Source organism: Nelumbo nucifera, chromosome 5 (assembly GCF_055504915.1).
Source record: "Nelumbo nucifera cultivar China Antique chromosome 5, China Antique-T2T, whole genome shotgun sequence".
Lineage (NCBI taxonomy): Eukaryota > Viridiplantae > Streptophyta > Magnoliopsida > Proteales > Nelumbonaceae > Nelumbo > Nelumbo nucifera.
The window spans coordinates 4,568,800-4,592,960 of NC_142653.1; the positions used below are offsets into that span (position 1 = coordinate 4,568,800).

General features: G+C 38.1%; 1 protein-coding gene across 5 annotated transcripts; it reads left to right on the plus strand.

Annotated features, from left to right (window-relative positions):
- Positions 1-484: 484 nt before the first annotated feature.
- Positions 485-17,332, plus strand: LOC104590021 (uncharacterized). Of its 5 annotated transcripts, none has more exons than XR_016076352.1 (3): positions 485-727; positions 1,327-1,394; positions 6,905-9,971. XR_016076352.1 is itself a non-coding variant. In XM_088888075.1 (3 exons), the coding sequence occupies exon 3, from the start codon at positions 13,826-13,828 to the stop codon at positions 16,946-16,948; it is 3,123 nt and encodes a 1,040-aa protein (XP_088744201.1). In that variant the 5' UTR covers positions 495-727; positions 1,327-1,394; positions 13,668-13,825; the 3' UTR covers positions 16,949-17,332. The 5 variants fall into 5 exon arrangements, 4 of the variants coding, with proteins under 4 accessions (XP_088744201.1, XP_010246826.1, XP_010246828.1 ...); XM_088888075.1 differs by lacking the exon at positions 6,905-9,971 and adding an exon at positions 13,668-17,332 and having other exon boundaries at positions 495-727; XM_010248524.3 differs by lacking the exon at positions 6,905-9,971 and adding an exon at positions 13,706-17,332 and having other exon boundaries at positions 495-727.
- The last annotated feature ends 6,829 nt before the right edge of the window (positions 17,333-24,161 follow it).

Here is a 24,161-nt window from a genome sequence, read left to right on the forward strand (position 1 = left end):
GAGATGTTCCCAATGCACGGTGGATGTGCATGTGAGGCGCTCAAGTGTGAGGAGTAGATCCCACTCCGGCAACAACTAATGTTTTTGGGGATTGGGTGCTCACAAAACCGTGCTCATAACGACTTGCAGTTGTGCAAAAAGCTGTGAGCACGGTGGATTGATTTTGGGACGGTGACGTTCAACGTCAACGAATGCATCAGCAAACGGATCTCTCAAACATGTTTCGTACTTGTACTGGATTGATTTTGAAACGGTAATCATGTTTTAGATATGCGGCTACAGGAGATGTAATCATGTTTTGGAACGGTAATCATGTTAGAAGCTGTGTTGGTAGAGTGTCGTAGGTAGCAGATCCTGATACTCTACTTAATGATGTCAGCAATAAACCACGGTTTAACCTCGATTGAACCGTTGGCACGGGACCCAATGGCCTTCTCGAGTCAACGGACGGTCCGAGTCTAACAACACTGAAACAAGCCAAAAAAGGGAAAAAGAAAAAACCGGTGCGAAGAAGAAACGTTCTTCTCGTTCGAACACGCCAGAGCGAGGGTTCTGAAGAGAGGGAAAGACACACAGAGAAGAGAGAAGAGAGAGAGGGAGAAAGAGAGAAGGAGGGAGAGAGAGAGAGAGGATATGGTGGTGAATAGGATAACACGGTGGAAGTGTCGAGGATAAGCCCTTGTTCCAAGCTCTCGGCGGCTGCCAAGATTTCAGTATTCTAAACAAGGTAAAGTTCACCTCGTATCTTCTTGTTCTCATGATTTTCGCGCTCTGCACATTCAACAATTTGGTCGGTTTCTAGACAGTTTCTGACACGTGTTATCTATCCTCTTACGTTGCATTAATGTAGATTCTCTATGTTTGGTACTCCCTGCTCCTTACAAACCCACCTACCTTCCAAGAACGAACCAACATTTAGGGTTTCGCTCTTGTTGCTTTCCTTGTAGAATTCTCAATTTGAGTTCTATGGTCCAGTCTCTCGTTTGAAAGTGAGTGTGTGGGTTTCTCTTTGTGGGATGATTTTCCCTGTTTCATCATGTTGGCTATTTTTTTTTTTTTTTTCGTTTCCTTTGCGAGGTGATGGGTTGGTCGATTTTTATTTTACTGAGGCCAAAGGTTTTGATTTTAGCCATTTTAGTTTGCTATTTTACTGTCGTTTGTTTTGGAGTCTGTCTGCAATTCAACAAGGTGTCGATTTGAGTGGTTTGTTGGAATTGTAGTTTCTTAACTGGAGCTTTGGTAATCATTATCCTCAGCTGAATTTTAGTGTTTTATATGGTATTCTTAGCTATGACATTTGCTTCACCTGGCAATTTTTGTGGATAGGCTCTTAATCGTACATTATGCATCAATTCCTCGGCTGCTTCAACTAATTAGGGCATTGGAGTCTTCTGGTAAATTTAAAACTATTGAAAGCTCTACTTTCTTAATGGTTCATTAGTGGTGTAGTTTAATAAGGTGGTAGCTTAAATTTGGCTTCTCTAACTTGTTCCCATCATTTTCTGGAAATGAAAGTTGTGCATGAAATTGATACTGTGTCTAAAGGAAAAATACTTGCAATAACCACTATATATCTTTTAATAATTGACAATGCAATAACTGCTACATCTATCCAAAATGCATGGATTCTAAATGGAAGTTGTGCATGAAATTGATACATATCTTGAGGAAAAATGCTTGTAGCAACCACCATATTTATCCCAAAATACATCCATCTGAATCAGCAAGTCCCCAACTTTTACCTCGATAGTTTCCTGGAATCACAGATATAAGCAAAAAATTTGACCATATCTGGCATTTATATATCGTGGTATGGTATAATATACAATATTTGGTTCTCCTGGTTCCATTTGATGAGTTTCTGTAAAAGAACATGATTACATATTGTATTACAGATCACCAGTGAAGTGAATAATTTGCTTCTTGGGTTGTTCCATTATTCTGTGAGTACCTATTATTGTTGTCGTCATTGTTGTCATATGAAAGGTTATCCGAAAGGCTACTACAACTACTTCCTTTCCTTCTCCCCAAAAGATTATACATAACTTTACACTCTTCATGAATGCTTCTACTCCTTACAGTTCGTCTCATTGAACATCGGTTGGTTGATTTGGAGATTCTATATTAGACAATTCAGAAAAAAAAGAAAGACCAGATACCCTAGCTGAACCAATTATAGTGTCCCACCTTATGCAAGTTCTTATTGGTATTGACATATTAGTTCAGATATGGATGTGTCTAAAAAGGTTATGAGATCATGGTTAGAGATTTATATGAGGAAGAATATTTAAGCAGAAAACTTGTGTCTAAAGTAAGTACAATTAGAACCTTTTTTCTTAAAAAGAATAACATATCATCTTCTCATGTTTTTCTATTCTGCACTTGTGACTTCAAGATTTTTTCTTTTTTTTAGTTATTGATAAGAAGTCATGTTCTGATTGAACCAATTGTGTTTCATCCAAGTTTGTATTCATTTAACATTAAATGCGATAAGCATAAATCTACCACTGGTCTGTATTCACGAAATCATACCAATAAGTTTCTAACATGAATTCATATCTAAGTTGATTATTGCGGTTGTGGTAGCCTTTTGAACTATTCTGTTAGCTTGAAGGGTCCTTTTAAATGCAGTTTTTCTGCTCATGTGTTGTGTGATTATTATTATTATTATCATCATCATTCTTTTTTATCAGTAACAATGCATGGGATTTTATAAATCATGAATAATATGGGGCCCCATGTCGTTGAGATCATGAGGAACAAATACAAAAAATCACTGCTGAAACATTTATAAGTCATAATTATTACAAATATGTAACCTGGGCCTGGGAAGCCCCACACTAACTCCATTCTCAAAAGTCATAAAAAACTCCATTCTTGAAACCCCTTTTCTTGCTAGAATATCAGCTAGGTTATTTATAGATCCAGGTACCCATTTGAATATGAGCAGTTAAAGCCAGATGCCAAAATCTTTGCCTCTGTTACAAGATGTCTTATCATCATTATCATTACCATTATCTTATTAGCTGTTGATTATTATCATTTTAAGCAGCACTGGGAAGTTACACTTCTTAATTCCTCCAGTGGTGTATAGCTTTGTACGTATATATGCTTTCCTCATTAGCATTAGTTGATGATGTAAAGCCCTTTGGGATTACTAATCTCTACACGGTACTTTATTGAGACTTTACTATTTATCAGATTAAATTACCTTATTTCTGATAAAAACATTATTATTACCATAACAGTGCACATATTTTTTTTCCTTGTCTGGGAAGCACTTTTATGGTATGCCTTTTCTTTTTTACTTTTTTTTATTTATTAGAAATCTGCAAAACCTGTAATTTAGAATTAATATAAAATTCTCTTACTTATCATGCTTGTTGGAAATGTCAAATGGTCAAACCAAGTCACGAACTAGGTCACATAGACTGAACCAACAATGTCACTGTCAGCTTGCTTTTGGCAATTCTCTTAGGCAATTCCTTGATGTTACTGTATCAAATCAACATGACTTTATTTTGGTCTGACAAGATTGCTAAGGTATTGATGATTGGCCTTGATGCATTACCATTACAATTATTACAAAAGTGTCATTTTCATCTAATACCATTTTTGTTTGTTACTTGGTCAATATGAGATATTTTATGTTAGCTTTGCATCTTTATTTCTGATATGATTTACAGGGATACAATGATCCAATATAAATAACCCTTTAATTAAAACTGCTAGCCAGAAATTTAATCCAAAGCTCTTAAATTCTTATCCAACAAAGTATAGAAGTTCATAATTTGAACATAGCTTGTTTTTTGGTGTAATATTTTTAATGTTTCTTGTGCCAATCCAAAAGGCTGTGGACTTTAATTAGCCTAAGCTTATCCAATGACTTGCAAAATATTTGGAAGAATCAAAAGAAACTATGGGAGACAAAATATAAATAGAAAAGACATATTTAGGGGCTTTTGAAAAATTCATACTTTTCTAAATGAAATTTCTTTTGGTTCTTGAATGGTTTTGAGCAAGAACTCAAGAACCTGGCAACATGCTCTCTCTGTATGAACCTATGTGGTTCTTATTTTGGTTTAGGACTACCATTGGTTGAATTATCTTCTGGGCAATCCAGGCTGTCCATCAGGCAGGTGAGCCTCTCATAGTCATGTCTTCATTCCCTTAGTGCAAATCATTCCAATACCACCCTTTATTTGAAAATTTCTAGGTGAAATTATTCACTGAAAACTTAGCTTTTCTCCAGGGGGTCATTGTTTGCTCACATGGCAGCAATTTTTGGGCTGACAGATACCTCATGACTAGAAGCCTTGTTTACACCTTTTTCTATTAAAACATGTTATGCACGATTTTTTTTTTTTTTGCAAAAGTATATGAATGCTCTACTGCTGATATGTTCTGCAAGAAGATTATTTTTGTTGTGAAAAGACTTAATATACAAATCATGCAGAAGGCCAGAAGGCCATTAACCCAATGTTGTCCCAACCATCTGGAGTCTTGGGACTTGGGAGGGGTGGACTGGATATGGACCTACCTTTGGCATTTATTTTTTCACACAAAGAGTCTGCTCTCAGATTCAAACATGCTTTCTCACACTTGTCTGCCTGAGATTTTACCTTTTTTTTTTAATCAGTAGAAAGTAATGTTATTAATGCAAACTTAAAGATTACAAGAAGGTGGGTGTAAAATCCACCCCAAACAACAAGAGTTCACAGATTTGCCCAAAACAAATGCTGTCTTAAGCCCCTTGTTTGGCTTGAGTGTCTGCCATTTCATTTGCTGTTCTTCTCACCCATTTAAAAGAAACATTTAACTCTCTTATTAAGTTCTCTATCTCCCTAAATTTGTGCCAAAAAGCCCAAGGGATTTGGGTACTGCATCTTGTCCAAGAGATGACCACCTGAGTCCGGAAACCAAATTGTTTAGCCAACTTTAACCCCTGCAAGAAGCTGACCAGTTTTGCTGTTAGTGCGTCACTGTGCTCCAAAGGTCCTAAAAACAAAGGCACCACTCTTCTTTCTGAATTTCTGAAGATGCCCCCTAGGCCCCTACCCAGCCAATTCCATATTGCCTATAAAACTTCCATCAAAATTGAGCTTTAGGAAGTTAGATACCGGGGGTTTCCATTACCATAACTTGCCTTTCCTTTTTCTTGAGCTGAGAGTACCACCTCTTTCCATGTTCTCAACATATCATTCAGTGAGAAATTTTGGAAGGCCTCCAAAGTTTTCACCCAGTGTGTAGCTCTTGTCTTAATTGAATCAATAATTTCCACCTCAGCCCTTCTCTTATCATTGAAAATTCTTCCATTCCTTTCTTCCCAAATGGTCCAAGCCACATTTTCCCTCACTGCCTGAGCTTTTACCATTACACCACGCAATGGCCCCTTTATGTACAATAATGCAGGTCTTCAAAATGCTAATTATAGACTTCTGTCTAACAGGGATTTTCTAACCTTCGTCTTGTGTGCTAATGTATTAATGCTTCAGTGGACTGTTTTTTCAACCCTGTAAATTAGATACCTCTCATGTATTGGATCAGTTTTCCTCTTATGCAAGTGTTTGTATATATCTACTATATTGATTTTTTTTTTTGAAGAAGGTAAAGTATTAAATTATATTATTTCCTCTAATGTATCTACTATATTATCCTTTCTATTTTGATAGGTAACTGAAATTTTATTGATTGATATAAAGAATAGAGTTGGTTATATGCAAACATGCCAAGCATCCCCAGAAATGGACTAGTTATAATCCCATTGCCTCCTCTTTGTTGCAATGCTAACTAACATGAAGGTCCCCAAAGCAATTTTTCTGTTTACCCTTTGTTTGGCCAGTCCATCTACAAGAGCATTGACCAATCTTGGTATCAAATTGAATCTTATATTCTGACTGCTTCCCATTCCTCTTATTTCCCTCAAGATGTTACAGCATTGTCATGCGACTGCTTTATCATTTTCTAATCATCCCACTACTACTTCTTGTCAATCTTTAGAATTCCTAAAAGGGAGGCAAAGAGGTTGGAAAAATTGATGAGGGACTTCGTATGGGAACCTGGGGAAAAGAAAAAAGATCACTTGATTAGGTGGGAGGTGGTGAATAGAAGCAAAAATGAAGGACTAGGCTTAGGGAATGTGGTGAGTAAAAATGAAGCTCTTTTAGGTAAGTGGCTTTGGAGGTGGCCCTTGGAGAGGGAGAGGTTGTGGCATGAAGTAGTGAAGAGTATCCCTAGCTGTTCTGAATCAGGTTTGGATGCGGGGGTATCCCGAAGGGCTTTGCTCACAACACCTTGGAAGGCTATTTATGGCATTCTCCCAAAGTTCCTCAGATTTGTAAGGTACGATGCTTGTTCCGGAAATTCCATTCTTTTTTGGGAAGATATTTGGGTGAGCACTCAACCCCTAAAAGACCGCTTTCCTTCTCTCTATTCCATCTCCCTCTTTAAAAAGAACTTTGGGTTTAAACTGGAATTTTGGGTTTCAAAGAGGGTTAAGGGATGAAGAACTTCTTTGTGTTTCAGAGCTCTTGTTGCTTCTAGACTTAGTGTGCCTGGACCCCCCTAACCTGGATAAAAGGGTTTGGTCTCCAACCCCGTTTGGCTCCTTCACTTGTGCTTCTTTCTTTAAAGCCCATTGCTCCAACCCCTCCTCTCAGGTTTTCCCTGTTAAAGAGGTCTGGTCAAGGCCAATTCCTCCTAAAATAGCAGCGTTCTGTTGGGAAGCCTACTTGGGTAAGATCAATACGGTGGAAAACTTGCAAAAGAAGAAACCTTACTTGTGTTTGTCCCCAAATTGGTGCTTCTTGTGTAAAGTGAAGGGTGAGGAATGTAACCATTTACTGATATCGTGCTCTTTTGCTGCCAATATTTGGAATTGGGTTGTTTCACTATTTGGGTGCAGGTAGAACTTTCCCTCCGAAGTAAAGCTGCTGTTCATTCTGGTTGCCTTTGGGAGATTGGCAAAAAGAGGGAAGCTAATGTGGAAATGTATCAGAGCCGCTACCTTCTGGACTTTATGGGAGGAGAGAAATGCTAGAATATTTCAAGAAAAGGAAAGAAGTCTTGCTGAAATCAAGGAATGCATAATGACAAGGATAGTCTCGTGGCTGAAATCTTCACACTTGTTGGCAGATTACTCCTTTGATGACTTAAGGAGAAACAGGGCAGCAGTGGCTTTTACAGTCTCCACAAAGAACAAATCACAAGCTGAATGGGAATCCCCACCGGATGGAGTGGTAAAACTGAATTTTGATGGTAGCTGCCAAGGTAACCCTGGGCCATCCGGAATAGGAGGGATTCTGAGAGACAAAGATAGCAACATGTCTTTATTTTCAGGACCAGTGGGTGTTGGTGATTCTGTAAGGGCAGAGATACTAGCAGCGGTACAAGGTATACAGATGGCCAGTCAACTTGGAGTGAATAATTTGATAGTAGAAGGGGATTCCAAGGTAGTAGTGGGCTGGTTGACAAGTCCAGAGACAGCTTGTTGGGGCTACATGGATCTGTTAAAGAAAGCTAAATGGCTGACAAGGAATATGTCAGTCAGGTTTCAGTGGGTCAGCAGATCAGCAAATGCAATGGCTGATTCTCTGGCCAAGCAAGGGGTGTCAAGGGGAGATCTGTTTTGGGCCACTTTGTAACTGTGTTTCAGGCTTGTGTTTGTTTAGTGTTTATGACTCGGTCCTAGGGGGAGATAATACCTCATGCCTCTTCCTAGGCTGAATGTACTGCTATTTTTCGAATTAATAAAACTACTCTCATTTATCAAAAAAAAAATCATCCCACTACTACTTTTGAATCACCTTTCACTGTCAATTTCCCAAGACTAAGGAGCTTTGCTCCATAGTTTTCAAGGCACCAAGGCTAGGCTAGGCTAGGCTACCGGGGGGGGTGCAGAGTGCCTTAGGGAAATTCCCTAGGTTTAATAGCAACCAGCAACCATCTTTAACAGGTAATTATCTATCATCTTCATAAGAAAAATTATAAACTTCATGTTAAGACAGAAAATCAACATATTCATGAGAAGAAACAAAGAAAGAAAAGAAAATTCAGAAGATATAGGGCTGAGACTCTATTTTTTTCCTAGGAAAAAAAAAAAGAAAATAAAATGGATAGAAGAAGAATGTGTTGATTGGACAATATTTTAAGTTCTTCCTTGTTTATCAATTCAGGTTTGAAGTCTTCGAGGGTTCAAGACAGCACAAACCAACATGTGCGTTGATTGAACACTAACAAATAAGAAAATAATAAAAAGGAAATAGCATATAAACCCACAAAATGAATACTTTAGTTTAATAATGCCTATTTTATTACTATAGTCTCAAAAAATAAAGAACATAAAAATATTTCATTGTACCATGTACAAAATAGATAAGCACTTAAGCGAGGCAACCCTCCATGGGCACCTCGTCACCTAGGCATCACCTTGACAACTATGCTTTACTCTCCTTAGGGGTGATGAAGGGCTTGGCCAGGCTTCCAGGCTTACAACCTTAAATTCATTATGCCTACTCTGGGCTAGGTTAGGCTAGAAGTACAGCCATTAGTTCCACTCTTGTTGTGTTTGCATAGCCCAAGAGTCCGGAGAATATGGCTAGGATTATCGCTCTTTAATCTCTATAAATGTCTCCATTACCCAAAGGGATCAGGATTGCCCAAGCTGCAGCTATGAAGATTTAATTTATTGCACACATTTCAGGTGGAACGGTGGCAGCCACTAAGAGCTGAAAAAGGGTCATTGTTTTGATCCATTGGACCACCTTTGTGGTGTTACTGACAAGAATACCTCTACAGACCTTGGTTTTCTGTTGAATATCCTTTCATTCCTCGCTTCCTGTATAGTCAAAATTATTGCCACCCTGGTGCTTCCCCACATGATTTGCCTCCTTTTCTTGGTGGATTAAAGGACCAGAAGAGGCTTCTCACATCTGAAGGAGGATACCATGAATATATAGTATATCTACTACATTATACATTTACCAAAAAAAATTACAAATTATTCATGTTCTTGTAAAATATGCTAGATATTTGGTCCAATTTTAAGTATTAAAACAGATTAAGCATGAACACATTCTAAGTTGATCTTTTGCTGTGGCATTTTCATTTTGATGAAAATTTTGAATTGCACATGGATATATACTATATCATATAATTTTCCCTATATCTGAACTGATAGCTGTTCTTTGCATTCTGAATTGTTGTGCTTTTGTGAATGCATACAGCCTTTTTTTTACCTCCATTTCTGAATTGTCACCCTTCATACCACCATCTCTGAATTCTCAAGTTTTGAGTTTCTCCCAGCTGATCCAATTAATTATTGGAGTTGCATAATCTATGGATTGAGTTTTAAGTTGTGTTTGCTTTTCAATTTGACTAATCAAGTTTCACATGATGATATATAACTCAGCTTTGAAATTCAAAACTATCTCTGGACTCATCATCATCTAAGCTTTTTCCCAACTCCCAACTATATGGGGTTGGTTTACACAAATCCTGTTTCGCCATTCCATTACCGTTTGGTGTCATACCCATCATTAAATTATGAGTGCTTAAATCATTTCTCATTACTTCAACTCATATCCTTTTTAGTCTGATCCTAGCCCTTCTAGCTTCTTCAACTTGCAACAGGTTGGTTCTTCTTACAGGTTCTGTAGATGGTCTTCTATGCATGACAAAACCATTTTAGTCTACTTTTATCTCATTTTACTGCCTACTGAAGCTACTCCTAGGTTCCTTTGGATGACTTCATTTCTGATCCTATCCTTTTTAGTTTTTCCACTAAACTATCTCTAGTCTCAATGGTAGAACATTATTTGAAATGCTATAGCTCTGTGCCATATAAATAATCTTAGAACAAGGAGATTAGTAGGAACTACTAGGATGATTGTCTGCTTAGGTCTTCATTATAGTAATTTGATCACTTTTTTTGAGATGGTTAGTGGTTGTCTGTGTGTGTATTGAAAAGGGGGGGGGGGGGGGGGGGAGTGATGTGGACGCATATTGGGAGCTGCAGCAGCAATGATCCGGTGTTCTCATCTTATCCAATTCGGCAGCAACAGTCTTATCCATTCAGCAAATTAGATTAGACTATCTTGTTATTCTTATCTTATTAAGTTAGTAGATTAGATTATCTTATCTTATTAGATTAGGATTAAGAGAGACTTATCTTATTAGATTTTTTTTTTTTTTTTTATCAATAACACTTTCATTAACTCATCAAAAGAAGATTTACAATAGGAAGACAAACACGCTTATCTTCCAAGAGCAACAAAGAACCTCAAGAAAAGAAAAAAATAAAGAAAACACACTATAGTTACAGCTTAGTCCAAAAAAGTGAATCCCTTTCTGCCCCTTGTTTAGCTAAACCGTCCGCTAGGGAATTAGCCAATCTTTTAACCCAAGTATCTTAACTTCCATCTCCCGCACCAGCCACTTGAATTTCCTCCTCTCATTATTGTACTTCCATAAGCCATTGTGATCTTTAATCAGCCACCCTATCACCACCTCTGAATCCCCTTCAATTAAGAGTTTCTTGATGTTCAACTCCTTAGCTTTCTGTACTCCTTCCATAACTGCAAAGATCTCAGCTCTAAGGGAATCACCCACTCCAATTGGGCCAGAGAACATAGCAGAAATGACCCCATTTTCATCCATAAAAACACCCCAATCCCCGATTGTCCCGGATTTCCCCTGCTACACCCATCAAAGTTTAGTTTCACGAATGCACTAGGTGGAAGGGTCCAAACCACACTCATTACTGACTTAGTCTGTGTGCAATTTGCAATTTCACCCCACTTCCTCAACATGTCATCCACAGTGTAATCTGTGAAGAGCTCCAAAGATTTTAGCCACTGTACCGCTCTAATATGAATGATAGCCCTCAGATCTGCTGCTCCTCTCTGAGCTTCTGAGAATATCCTGGAGTTTCTTTCTTCCCAAAGTGTCCAACATACTGCAGCCCTTAGTCCTCTCCACATTGTCCTTCCCCTTTTTATCCGCCACCTAAAAAGAGAAGGGGAAAAAGGCCTTGCAAGTCTGATGGGGTATTCCAACTACATCCAAATAGGGACAAAGCCCATTCCCAAATTGACTTCGCAAAATGGCAAGACACCAGTAGGTGAAAACTAGTCTCCCCATCCGCTTTACAAAGAACACATCACTGAGGTGACAAACAAGTATTGGGTCTTTTCTTTTGGAGTAGATCACCAGTGTTGATTCTTTCCTGATAGGCTTCCCAACAAAAACTACCAACCCTAGGAGGTATTGCTCTGCACCAAACCTCATCAATAGGAAAAGGAAGGAAGGTAGGACTGGTGGACTGACTTAAGACTTTGAAGAAAGAAGCACAAGAAAAAATGCCGTTGGGAGAAGGTGTCCAATATCTAGAATCCGCCCTAGTGGGGTCTAAGACAACGTTATCAAGAATTGCAATAAGGCTCAAAATATTGTCAAAGTCTGAGTCCCTCAAATCCCTTCTTAGACCCAAGTTCCACTCAATCCCAGAAGTGGAAGAGGACGGGGTGGTAAAAGACGATATTGGCTCATTTTTCAGATCAGAAAGAGCAAACAAAGAAGGGAATTGATCCTTTAGAGGGGCACTCCCCACCCAGGTTTGTTCCCAGAATTTTATGGAGTTACCGGAATTCAATTCATACCTGATATTAGGGTAGAAAACTGGTAGCAAGTCATGAATGGATTTCCAAGGAGAATTGCTTGTGGTCCTAGCTTTGATTCCAGCGTCCCATCCATTATGCTCCAGCCCATGAATACTTGCCACTATTCTAGCCCATAGCTTCTCCTTCTCCAAGGGGAATCTCCACAACCACTTTCCCAACAGAGTCATATTCCTTCTCCTAATATTCCCAAGCCCCAAACCACCACATGTCTTATCAGTCTTAAGATTAAGAGAGACTTATCTTATCTTATCAGTCTTATCTTATCAAGATAGAGTTGGAGGTCTCCCTATTCAGCAAGGAGTCTCCCTAAGAGCAGGACTCTTGTAATCTCCTATTTAAGGAGCCACTATTATTGAATAAAGGCATCCAAAATTTCAGTCAAAGAGAAGAGTAAAGGAGAGTTAGGGTGATCTCTTGGACAAATCACCCCTTAGGTCGCCACGATAGGGTCAGCACGCAAAGGGTGGGGCAAGGGGAAACTAGAGGTTCTCCCCGTGGACCGACCCGTGACGAGATCCTACGCTCGGGCCCATAACAGGGAGGCACTTCTTTTCTTTTTCTTTTTTTTTTTAGCTGGTCGCAAAAACTTTCTTGCAACCCTTAATAAAGTGTGGACAGAATATACTTTTGTTTCAAATTTAAAACACTGGACTTATCTGTTTTTTATTTAATCACTATCGTGTTTGCATATCATCGAGGGGTCATGTTTGCAGCAGATAGTTTCTACTTTATTTTACTTGTGATAAGGCTCCTCTTAGGAGGACCACTGTTGTACCTTTCAATCTGCTGCATATTTTCGTATGCAGTTTGGATTTTAATAAAATTTTATACTATAAAAAAAGTTTGCAGCAGATGTGATCTTGGAGGAAGGAGAGTTGGGGGTGGGTGGGGACTTGAGCAAGCTACTCCTTGGTTACAATTGGAGGATGGGGAGTTGGGGGTGGGTTTTCAAGATTAACATCTTTTATCCTCCCATAATGAAACACAAATGTCCCCCTCTTTTTCTGCATATAGTATAGGCTCAACCATCATTGTCAGAGTTGTTATGGAATCATGCTTCAAGAACAGACAGGTATATTGATCTCCTCAAAATTTTTCAAGGATCATGGACCAATGGACCATAGAGGGTTGGATATCCCCCCCCCAGTTGTAACCATTTGTTATCATAGTTGTCAAGGTATCTAGGCTATTCTAGGCGATAATGGAAGACCTAGTCACTTCTGCAATAGAATTTTACAAAGAAATAACCATGTTCTACTCTAGTTCCCTAATTTTACATGCCAATCAGCATGCATATAAATTGAAAAATGGAAATGCTTTTTGCTAATGGCATTGGCCTTCCTCTAAAAACATAGTAAATCACCATATCTAAAAGACAATTGTATTTTTAAATATTTCAAATACAACACTTTAACACAAGCATTTTAACAGAACAATTGCATGTCAAAAAATTATTAGAAACTAAAGAAAGCTATAATATTATATTAACTTAAAAAATTTAAGAGACAGAGAACAGAGTAATAAAAAGGGAAAGGAACAGAAGGCAGATCCCTTTTTCTATCTTATTTTTGTTGTGTGTGGGAGGGTGTGGGTGCGCGTGTGCTTGACAGGCTTTATTTATTTTTTTCATCTTCAAAATTCTTCTTTTCCATACACTCCAAACTTGTGCTTGTGGAAGCATCCTTCAAAGTTCGTAGCCTCAAGTAGGACCATCAATTGAGATGTAAATTTTGTTGGCTAAGGCATTCTTGACGTAGCACATTATCTAGACTGATAAAGTGCAGTGCATGATCTAGGATCACCTTGAATGCTTAAAAGTTCAAGCTGTATAGATACTGAGTTCCCAATATTCTCCATGATTATAATGTATGTATGTGTGTGTAATTCATGTATTATAACCATGAAAGTTTTCTTTTACTTTTATTTCAAAACTCTCTCTCTCTTGATCGATAGAAACATTGTATTTCTTCTGTTGGTTTTGGCATGCAGTTAAACACTTACTGAGCTTATGGTGTCATGTATTGTAGACAATCACATAACCAGGGTCCAAGTCTTAGGCTGCAATTAGCTTTCTTACATAAGCAGAGGAGCATGTTACAAGGACTACTTCAAAGCTTGGAACTGCTTGGTTGGTGTGTGGAAACAGAATGACGCTAGAGGACTTCTTTACCCTGACTGAGATGAAGGATGGGCTTACAGCCCCTGCCAGAGTTGAGGAGCTAGTTTCTATGATAAAGGAAAATGATCTTCCTGGGAAGAATGTCAGAGAGGCAGCCAGACAGTGGTGCACTGTTGCAAGCACCTTGGCAGCCACAGAAAATAAGGATTGTCTTAACCGCTTTATTCATTTAGATGGGCTCCATTTCCTTAATCAATGGCTCCATGAAGTGCAGAAGTTTAGTAATGACAAAAGCGACAGTTCTGCAGAAGAATCAGTAACTGCACTCTTGGGTGCACTTGAGAAGCTGCCCATTGATAAAGAGAAATCAGTTTCTTCTGGAATTGGAGTAACTGTGAATCATCTTTTTAGCCACCACAGCTTCAAGGTTCAGGATAGGGCAAGAGCTCTGATTGATGGTTGGAACCAAGGAAGACAGAATGAAGCCAGTAATAAAGATGCTGAAAAAAATGAGGCATGCCTTAATGACAATGTTTCGCCCAGTGGAGAAATAGCTGTTGAGAGTGGTTGCCTGGAACAGACAGTTCTTAATGTTACTCCTTTCAGAGGATATGCTGATGAAGATAATCACATAGTGGAGCCTTCTGGGCGTGAATCCCAGCTATCAAGAAGCTCAGATAGCTCTCACTCACAGAGTCTTAAAGACATAAAGCTCCCTATGTCTGGTAATCAGGGTATTTCTCAAAATTCAAGCCCGTTAGAGGGAGATGAGCTCCCAGGAGATGCTCTTGGCTCCTCTGTAATGGAAGATTCCTCTTTGCCTCGTGCAGATGGGACAATCTCCCCAGGGGCATGCACTTCCCCAGGTCCAGTTGAAGTTGATGTTAGGAAGTCCTTAGATGTTTCAGAATTAAAAGGTTTCACTGATGACAAGAAAGAAATAGACATACCAGATGACCTTGGCAAGGACGTGTCTTCTGTTTCTGCATCACTGGGCCCTGAATATGTTTCTTCTACGGATGCTGCTGCTGCTCAGAAATCTGTGGTGGAACTTTCTGTACCAACTGGTTTTGATGCAAAAGAGATGAAACTTTGTCCAAAGAAGATTTCTCCAACTACTTCCACTTGTCTTGACAGTGATGTGGTTACACTATCAGAACCAAAGAGGGGGTTAGTTGATTGTGGGGTAGTAAAACATTCCAGAAGCACAATGGATATAAAATCTAGGGGTCAAGCTGGTGAATGTATTTCCAATGTTTCAGAGGACTTATCTGGCAATGGCTATATCTCAAGAAAGACAGAGGGTTCGCAGATTTCTTTTTGCAGGAAGGAAGACATTGATCCAACAAAAGATCTCAAGGACTTTTCTGGTGAATCGAGTTTGAAGGTAGGGAAAGGAGAGGAGTTGGCACTACATGCTGATGTTTCACAACAGACGATAGATGCTGATGTTTCACGACAGACGATAGATACTGAAGGCTCAGATAAGGTTGACAAGAGAAAATCAGAGATGGACCTTGAGTATGGTGTAGATGATGCACTTGAAGTTGCTAGACAAGTTGCTAAAGAAGTGGAGCAAGAGGTAGTGGATTATAGAGAACCATTATGTAGTTCTTCCTCTGAGAATAATTCAGAAGGTGGAGTTGTGCAGCACTCTAGCCTTGATTCTATAAATGGAGAGCAGGACCAATCGACAATGGGACCACAAAATGAGGTCCCAACAGGACAAAATCTTTGTGCAGTGGCCTCGTCACCAAATGGAAGAGAGCATTTAATATGTTCAGATAACGGGGATAGAAAATCTGAAGATTGCATGCAAGATATGGAGATATCCCAGGTCACAGAAGCTGCTCAAGAACCAAATAGTACCACCGAGAAGGACATTTATGAATTCGATTTGAACAAGGAGGTCTGCTCAGAGGAAATGGATCGCCCAATGACTCCAATATCTGCTCCAAAACCCATTGTTGCTGCTTCAAAAGCAGCTATTACTGCTGGAATGTCTGTGGCTCCTCTGCACTTTGAGGGGGCACTGGGATGGAAGGGGTCTGCTGCAACAAGTGCTTTCCGCCCACCATCTCCCCGCAGGACTCTGGATGGTGAGAAGACACCCTCTGTCGAGGGAAGCAGCTACAGTTCAAAGCAGAGGCAGGATGTTCTTGATATTGATCTGAACGTGGCTGAAGTTGACGATGAGGGGGTCACTGATACGGCACTGATGAAACAAATGCCAGTATCTTCTGGCCTTCTTTCTGGGGAATCTTCCACTGAAGTGAGCTCAAAAAGGGCAGAGAGACTCAAGCTGGACTTGAATCGTGTTGATGAAAATGAAGATGCCCCATCATCAGACTGGAGGATGGATGAAAAATCCCCTTATCATCACTGTAATGGCAATCAAAGCCCGTCTCCTTCCTCAGCTTCATCATCAAGACAGCCTTCAATGAGGAATATAGACTTGAATGACAGCTTTTCTGTCTTTGATGATTCTCATGATCGACGTGCTGAGATGAAGTCAACTTCCCAAGGCATGAATGATCCTGTCATCTCTATCATGGGTACAAAAGTGGAGGTCAATAGAAAGGAGTTTTTACCCCCAAGTCAGTCCTTCCTGCCAAATGGGCAGGTTGCTGAATATGTGATGGGGACCAATTCAGCAAGCTTAGGTAGTGGCATTGCAGCATATCCAGTGATGACATATACACACGCACCTCCGGTGTTTAGTTACAATGGCCTCACAGTGGGGCCTTCTGTGTCTCTTTCACCAGCTATGTATGGACCTGGCTCTGTTCCATACATGGTTGATTCAAGGGGAAATCCTGTGGCACCACAGGTAGTGGGCTCTCCAGTCCCTGGCCCCTCTTACTCCCAACCATCATTCATTATGAACATGCCTGGCCCTCCATCTGGGTTGAATGGTGTTGGGCCATCACATTCAAGCCTTGATTTGAATTCAGGGTTAACAACGGTGGAAGGTGAGAACAGGGAATTGGGGGGCTCCCGGCAGCTATTTATTCAGGGGCAGAGCAGATCTGATGAGGAACAGATAAAGCCTGCATCATGGTCATTAAGTTCAGGAATGGCAGTGAGGCGGAAGGAACCTGATGGTGGGCGGGATTCATATCCAAGTGGTAACAAACAACAGCGACCATGAAATTAGAGGTTTTTTCTTTTAATTTTATTTATCCAAGGCTTCTTCCTCCAAGGGAGGAGATATTGTTGGTTTAGGAAAACAACAAAGATCAGTGCTTACATTACCAAACAGATGTGGCCCAGAAGATAGATAGAGGAACCCATTGGCTTAGGTGGGACAACGGGTGGAACTGAATAAAGCTGGAAGACTGATCTGATTACCAGCGTCTGGGTGGGTGATAGAGTAGTCTTGATTGTTCTCCTTTCTTTAATTTTAATCTTATTTATTTTCTTGTTATTTTTTTTTCTTCCCATAGTAAGGCAACTGCAGCCAGAGAAAGCTGGGTCCAGTTTATCTGTATATCTCATATATCAACAGGAAATGAAAGAATTGGATCTTCTTTAATATGGTGTTTGTTGTTATTGATGATAACAATGAGCGACTTTCTTCCTAGAGAGAAGATTTTGGTTTGTCCGGTTAGGAACTTCGGATGCCTTCTCAGAATGGGGAATCCCTTGATTTAGATTATCTTGATCGACCTGAGAAACTAGGTTCTCTTCAATCAGGTTTTCTGCTTGTATGATTATGGTCCAGACGTTGGTGTAGCCTTGGAAATTGAAATACTGAAGGTTGGTGTTCCCTTCTTCCCAGGCTAAAGAATAGCACCTGACTACTGAGCTTGGACTGTTCAAGTGATGAACCACCTTGTTTTGTTAGGGCCTTGGACCATACATGGCATTGTCTTTTCTCTGCACCATTTAGTCGAAGCAGCGGACAGAAGATGCCAGACCAAACATTGAATGGTGATAGTGATTTGTTTGACAACGGATTTTCTTTACCAATTTTGATATAGATAGATGAGATACCGCCTTGTTCATTGTCCAGGCAAAGATATTAAAAGATTTAAAAAATAAGTGGACTGAACTCTGAATTTCCCTTAAATTAATTAGTGCTGGGCGGTCCGGAAGTTTCAATCTCAACCCAATTAGCCTTTTATCCAACAAGGTTCAATCTCAACTTTAAACCTGACCTTTGTCCATGTTCTGTCTCAAGAGGTTTAATACTAGCCTAGCCTGGTCCAGAACTTATACATTATATATTTTGTATATGACTATAATATACTTGTTTTGGTTTGGCTATATGATATACTAGTGGGGACTTTAGTGGGGACTTGTATAATGCACGGGCTTTGTTAAATAAAATTAAAGCAAAAGAAATTATGTAACATTTTCAATTGGGTTAAATCACTCTAAAAGTCTGAATCAATCTTTTTTTCTTTTTTTTTTAGTTAGATTGGCATTGCTAATTTTATTAATAAATTTTAAAATTTATTTAATATTAAAAATAATAAAATTTATTTAATATTAAAAATAATGGAATATATAAGTGGGATACTTCTGAGTTCTGACATTTTCAATTGAGCTTAGCCGTCAAGTCCAACTCAAGCATTCCTTAACTTTTTCTAATTTCTATTAATATTTATTAATTATTATTTTTAAGTATAATTTAAAGGGTTTTAAGTTTCATTAATTATTAATTTGTTAATAAAATGAATTTTGTCCATTTATTTGTTATGATTAGATAAAGTTGTATTAATTTTATTATTATTTTTAAATTTGCATGGATTTAAATGGACTTTGAATTAATAAAAATAACTGTAAAATTAATAATTTTAAATGAGAGCATGCCTATTGAATTTCTGGCCCTTTTTTGGACATTTTCTTTAAATATTTTGTGTGTAAAATGTAAATAGTGAACTCCCTCTAAGTAGGGTCTGTGTCATTCATGGAGCTCAAAAAAATTAAAAATCAACGATCAAAACCGTTCCAACAGTTTGAACAATTAACTGCCCGGTTCAGCAGTTCATTGACCAAAATCAACGGTTTTGGGGGAAAATCCGTTTTTTGGAGAAAACAGAATCGATCACCTGACTGGTTCCCGATTTTTCTGGTCTGACCATTCGGTCCGGTCAGGTTTTGAAAACCATGACGATTTTATTATCATGGAATCTGGAGCACCAAGTACCACATAGTAGATGAGATATAATAAAGTTCTACTTGTGTGGGAAAAATGAAATGCAAAACTTTCAATACTAAAATCATTCCGAGTCCGACAAAAGCAGAAGAAGATAGAAAGATCCATAAGATCCACGGTCATAAAGAGAAGAAAAAATGAAAGTGATGAAATTTCAATCCTGCCTCTTCTACCTCCAAATAAATGCATACTTGCAGAAACAAATCATGGAAACAATATGTTATATGTTCCTTTTTTTGTAAAACATATGTTATATGTTCCTCCTCTTAGCAAGAACTCCATGGCCCTTAAAGAAGGAAAAGATAAAAGGGTAAAAAAAGATAATTTCTTTCATAGGGTTGATGTGGTTGGTTGCATAAGGGATTTGAAATGAAAATGAAAAAAAAATGATAATGGAAGATGCAAAAATCAAAAATAAGAATTTGGAAATCAAACATCTCTCGAAGATGACATGTTATAAAAAGGGAAAATTTCCGATTGGTATCCTATATTTTGGGCCCAGTGCCACTTTAGTCCCTGAATTTTAAAATGTGATAATCCAGTACTCCAACTTTCAAAACATGACAATCCAATACCTATTGTTAACTAGCTGTTAACCATCTGTTAAATGGGATTTGAAAAAGATACAAATGCCCTTCAAGTGTCATCTAATTTTCTTTATCAACCATTCAAACATTAACAAAAAATTAACAGTCTCAAAGCCTTGCCTCTTCTATTCAAGAAAGTTGAGGTTACCAGAATGCCCACTCAAACGTGACCCCAATTTTCTTGAATGGAAAAAACAAAGATTTGAGACTTAATTTTTTTGTCAATGTTTAGATGGTTGATAAAGAAAATTAAATAACACTTGAAGGGCATTTGTGTCTTTTTCAAATGCCACTTAACGGTTGGTTAATAGCTAGTTAACGACAAGTACCGAATTGTCAAGTTTTAAAAGTTTAGGTACTGATTTGTCGCATTTTAAAGTTTGAGGACTAAAGTGGCACTAGGCCTAAAGTATCCGAAATTTTCCCTTATAAAAATAAAGAAAAACATCAACAAAACATGGCTGGAACAAAAAAAGAAAAATATCAGAAAATCAAATCTTATGAAAATTCTTTTTTGTCGATCGTCTTCTTCATCCGAAATCAGTCTGAATCGGGTTTTGATGGGAAGTAACATGAAGACCATTTCTAATCACCTCCCAGCCATATTGGCAAATAATGGGACCGTCTTTTTGGCTAGAAAAGTGCAAAATTGGCGGCTATGTGATGGAAGTGCATTTCAGGTCTTCACCCACTCCTGAAGTAGCCTTGAACAACTCCTATGCAAACCAAAAGAGACGCTAATAAGTTACAAATGAACCTGCAAAAAAAAAAAAAAAAAAGAAAACAAACCTACAATATGAGATGCTGGAGGGTGACAGAAAACTTACAATCTTAAACAAACAACCTTCAAAAACAGATTTGAGAAAACGAAACTAAAAAAAAAAAAAAAACAAACAAACAAAATGAAGATAACCAATCTCCAAAGAAGAAAGGATTGCAGTGAGAAAACAAACAGAAAAAAAGAAAATGTCTCCAGACATTTTGGGAGGGGATAGAAACAAACCTAACGAGAAGCAAATCCATAGAAATTTTAAACTTTTAACACTCTTCGCTTGGCTAAACTACTCTATTACCATTTACATTAGCTTTTAAAGTTGAAAATCAATCCAAGATATTCTTTTTAATTACCGTAGTTCTAAATTTGAATTCACTACAGATTTCACGTTTTTCATGTATAGCAAGATGGTTATGGAATTGAGAGTGAGTGAAGGAGTGGATGATGACATAACAGATTAAGAGTGGTGGGAAGGGAGAGAGGAGAGAGAGTCAAGGAGAATGCAGAGTGAGGGTAATGGAGCAACAAGAGGCATGGTGACATGGACCGTCTTATTATATATATAATAATATGAATATAATAAAAATATTATATATTATATAATATAAATATATTATATTGAGCTTTGGATTTGGGGATCTCTCCAATGTGAATTGTTTTTTCTTGCTAAGTTGTTATGAGTTCCAAAAATAAATCAAAACCATCTAATTTGAAAACAAATTGGTTTTTAAAACAAAAACATGAAATATCTATTTTCATTTTCATGTTACATATATCCTACAATATTAATTTTTGTTTTTTTAAAAAACCATTATTTTGATGGTTTTAAATTTCATATTAAATGGACAATCAAGGATGGGACAAGCAAGGTTAGAATGGACTTGAATGATGGATTCAATTTTTTACTCATCTAACGTTTTCCTATCCCATCTTAAATTGCTCACACGTAAAATAGCCATTGATGTGGGTTCATCTCGTTGGTTACTTGGCTTGGTTTGGTTTAAGAACCAGAGAACCTCGTGCTGGTCTATATACCAAAACCGAACAGGAATTGGCTTTGCGCTTTATTATTGGTTGATAACATAAATGAGAAAACAAGAAAAACTTTATTGATTGATGAATAGAACTATTCATATGTCGGGCTTGGGCTTAGCTTTTGCTGAGATTTGAATGGACATACCTCGAAACCCGTGCTTGATTTGCTTCTTTGGAGATGTATGATTAATTGAATTGCATGCCCATTTCCCTTGTGCTTTCATGGCAATCATTTACTAATATTGATATATTTCTAGACCGTAAACAACGATTTTAAGTCTTCATTGATTTGTCCATGGCTCCGCCTTGATGAGATCACGTCCCCGCCCCATACCACATCCCCGCTGTATATTGAAAACATCTCCCAATGTTGTATTAAAATTGATGATGCCATCATCGGAAGATGATCTCAATACATAACGGGGATATGCTGTGGGGCGGAGATGTGAAGGCTGGCCCCTTGTAGGACGGAGATGTGAACTCCTTGATGATGAGCTTGTTATTCCTATGCACTTGATATGAAATGAAAAATCTGTCCATTTTGATTTATTGCTATATATTATATATGCACGCGATGGATGCATGTTCGTCGGCATGTCTCGATGCATCAAATTTAATTTTGATTCTATTTTTTGGACATGAAATTTGCCATTTAAGCCAGATGGGATCGTTTTTCTGTTTGTGATTTTGGCTTTCCATCCTTTTCATCATGTTTCATGCCTGTTCAATAAATTTTTTGGTAGGAATGAATGTCATTCCTAAAAACTTTCTGCTCCTATTTGCTCATCGGTAGCTTTTTACCAAAACTGATCCACATGAAAACCCCCATCCCTCAGAAAAATTTCTGGTGGAATTTGACCTTTTGGGTGGCAATTAATTCTTTCAAGTGTATTATATATATATTTCTTGTTTTCTTTTGTCTACCTTTCACTTGGTATTTTGTATGCCGATTTAATGGAGAAATTGCCTTTGGTGTCTGTCTGATTCCCACCAAATTTTATCTACGATCGTTTGTTTTGAGATTGTGATTGCAATGGTTTGGTCTTTACTTTTTAATGTTAACCAAAGCCAGTTCACGTAGTTCATCCATCTTCCGTGATTTGTTCACCGGATCGATTAGGTTATCCGACTTGCATCCTTAATTTCTCCAATAATGGAAAGTTATTGATTCTCTCACCTCACAAGGAAATCTGACACTATACAAGAGGGTCATAGGTGAGGGTTTGTAAAATAAATAAATAAAAATTTACGAGATGGGATGAACCATAATTTTTTGTTATATAAAGAAAAACCATAATTTTCACTTGATTATATGGTTTCTGAATTCTTAGTCCAACCATTAAATCCGGGAAGGACAGCAACTTTTTTTTTTTTGATAGAAGCTAACAAGAAAATTCATTAAATAAAAGTCACAATATACAAAAACCAACAGAGATTAAGGTCTAATTAAGTCTTGATTGGCCAGATTTTGTATCCATTCTGGCATATCAAGGATAAACAATTCAGACTCTTGTAGACCCTTTTCTGCAAACAAGTGTGTTGCAGCATTACAAGACCTATTTACATAACCAAAAGAAATTGCTAGATCATCGGTCATTGATTTTATATCTAAACAAAGAAAGTTTGCATCTGAAACTAAATCCAAGCTTCCTGTTCTAAGCACCTGCACCAAAATTTGATAGTTAGATTCCACTTCGGTTACTTCTTTGTACATACTCAAAATCTCCAAGCTGTTGATAATCGCCATTGCTTTTGCCTATATGGGGGAAGTTGCTGTAGACTTGCCAAAAACTGCAACTATGACAACACCATTTTCATTCCTTAGAACTGCTCCAAAACTTGACCTTCTAGGACCCTCAAAACTCCCATCCATGTTTAATTTAAGCTTCCCTGGGCTTTCCAAAAAGATGATCTTCCCTCATTCGGGTTTGGATGTTGAAGTGAAGAATCTGAAGATCCTGCTTGGGAAATCATCACTCTCTCCCTCCACATCCTGTAAGAAGATGCTAGAGTGACTCTAGGGGATGGGTTAACGTTCTCAAAAATTTTTCTGCTTCTACATTTTCAAATATTCCATAAAAACAGAAAAGAAAAAGCCATTAGGTCCTCTTTTCTATCTTTGTTTGTTAAACAAAACTCAACCCAGTTTTGAAACCAAGTATTAAAAGTTGAGTTTGTTTTGCATGGTCGCATTCAAAAAGACAGTGCATTACAATTTCAGGATGTTGGTTACAAATAGGGCAAAAACTGTCATTTGAGAGTTTCCTATTATAGAGATTTTCCTTCACAGCTAGGGCATTTTGAGAGCATTTCCATATAAAGTTCTTGATTTTTGCGTCAATTCTTGTTTTCCAAATTTCAGCCCACTGATTTTTCCCCAGTCTAACCATAGCCTCAGTGGCTGGGACCCTGTTGAGAGATGTTAGGGCATAGGACCCGGTCCTAATTGTATAAACACCTTTTGGATTTAAAGTCCATTTTAACTTATCTTCCCACTCTCCCCTAACTAGGTTTATAACTCAAGATATTTTTTGTGATTTCCTCCCCAAAGATGTCTTCAACCACTCTTGTGTTCCACCCTCTACCCACTTCCCTCATGAGGTCCTTTACCCATATCAAATCAGGGTATGTCCTGGGCCCCATAATTTTAAAGGATCCTACATTTGTTAACCAAGGATCATCCCAAATCCTTACTTTTGTTCCAGCATTCCTTTCTATATAACCTCTCTTGCGGCTACCAGACTGCGCCACCCCTAAGAGCCTCTCTTAGGTAGACTATCAGTCAAAAAAATTCTATTTTTTA

Bases quoted from the DNA above. Each gene is read 5' to 3' on its own strand.
- LOC104590021 (XM_088888075.1), top strand. From the start codon at position 13,826: ATGACGCTAGAGGACTTCTTTACCCTGACTGAGATGAAGGATGGGCTT.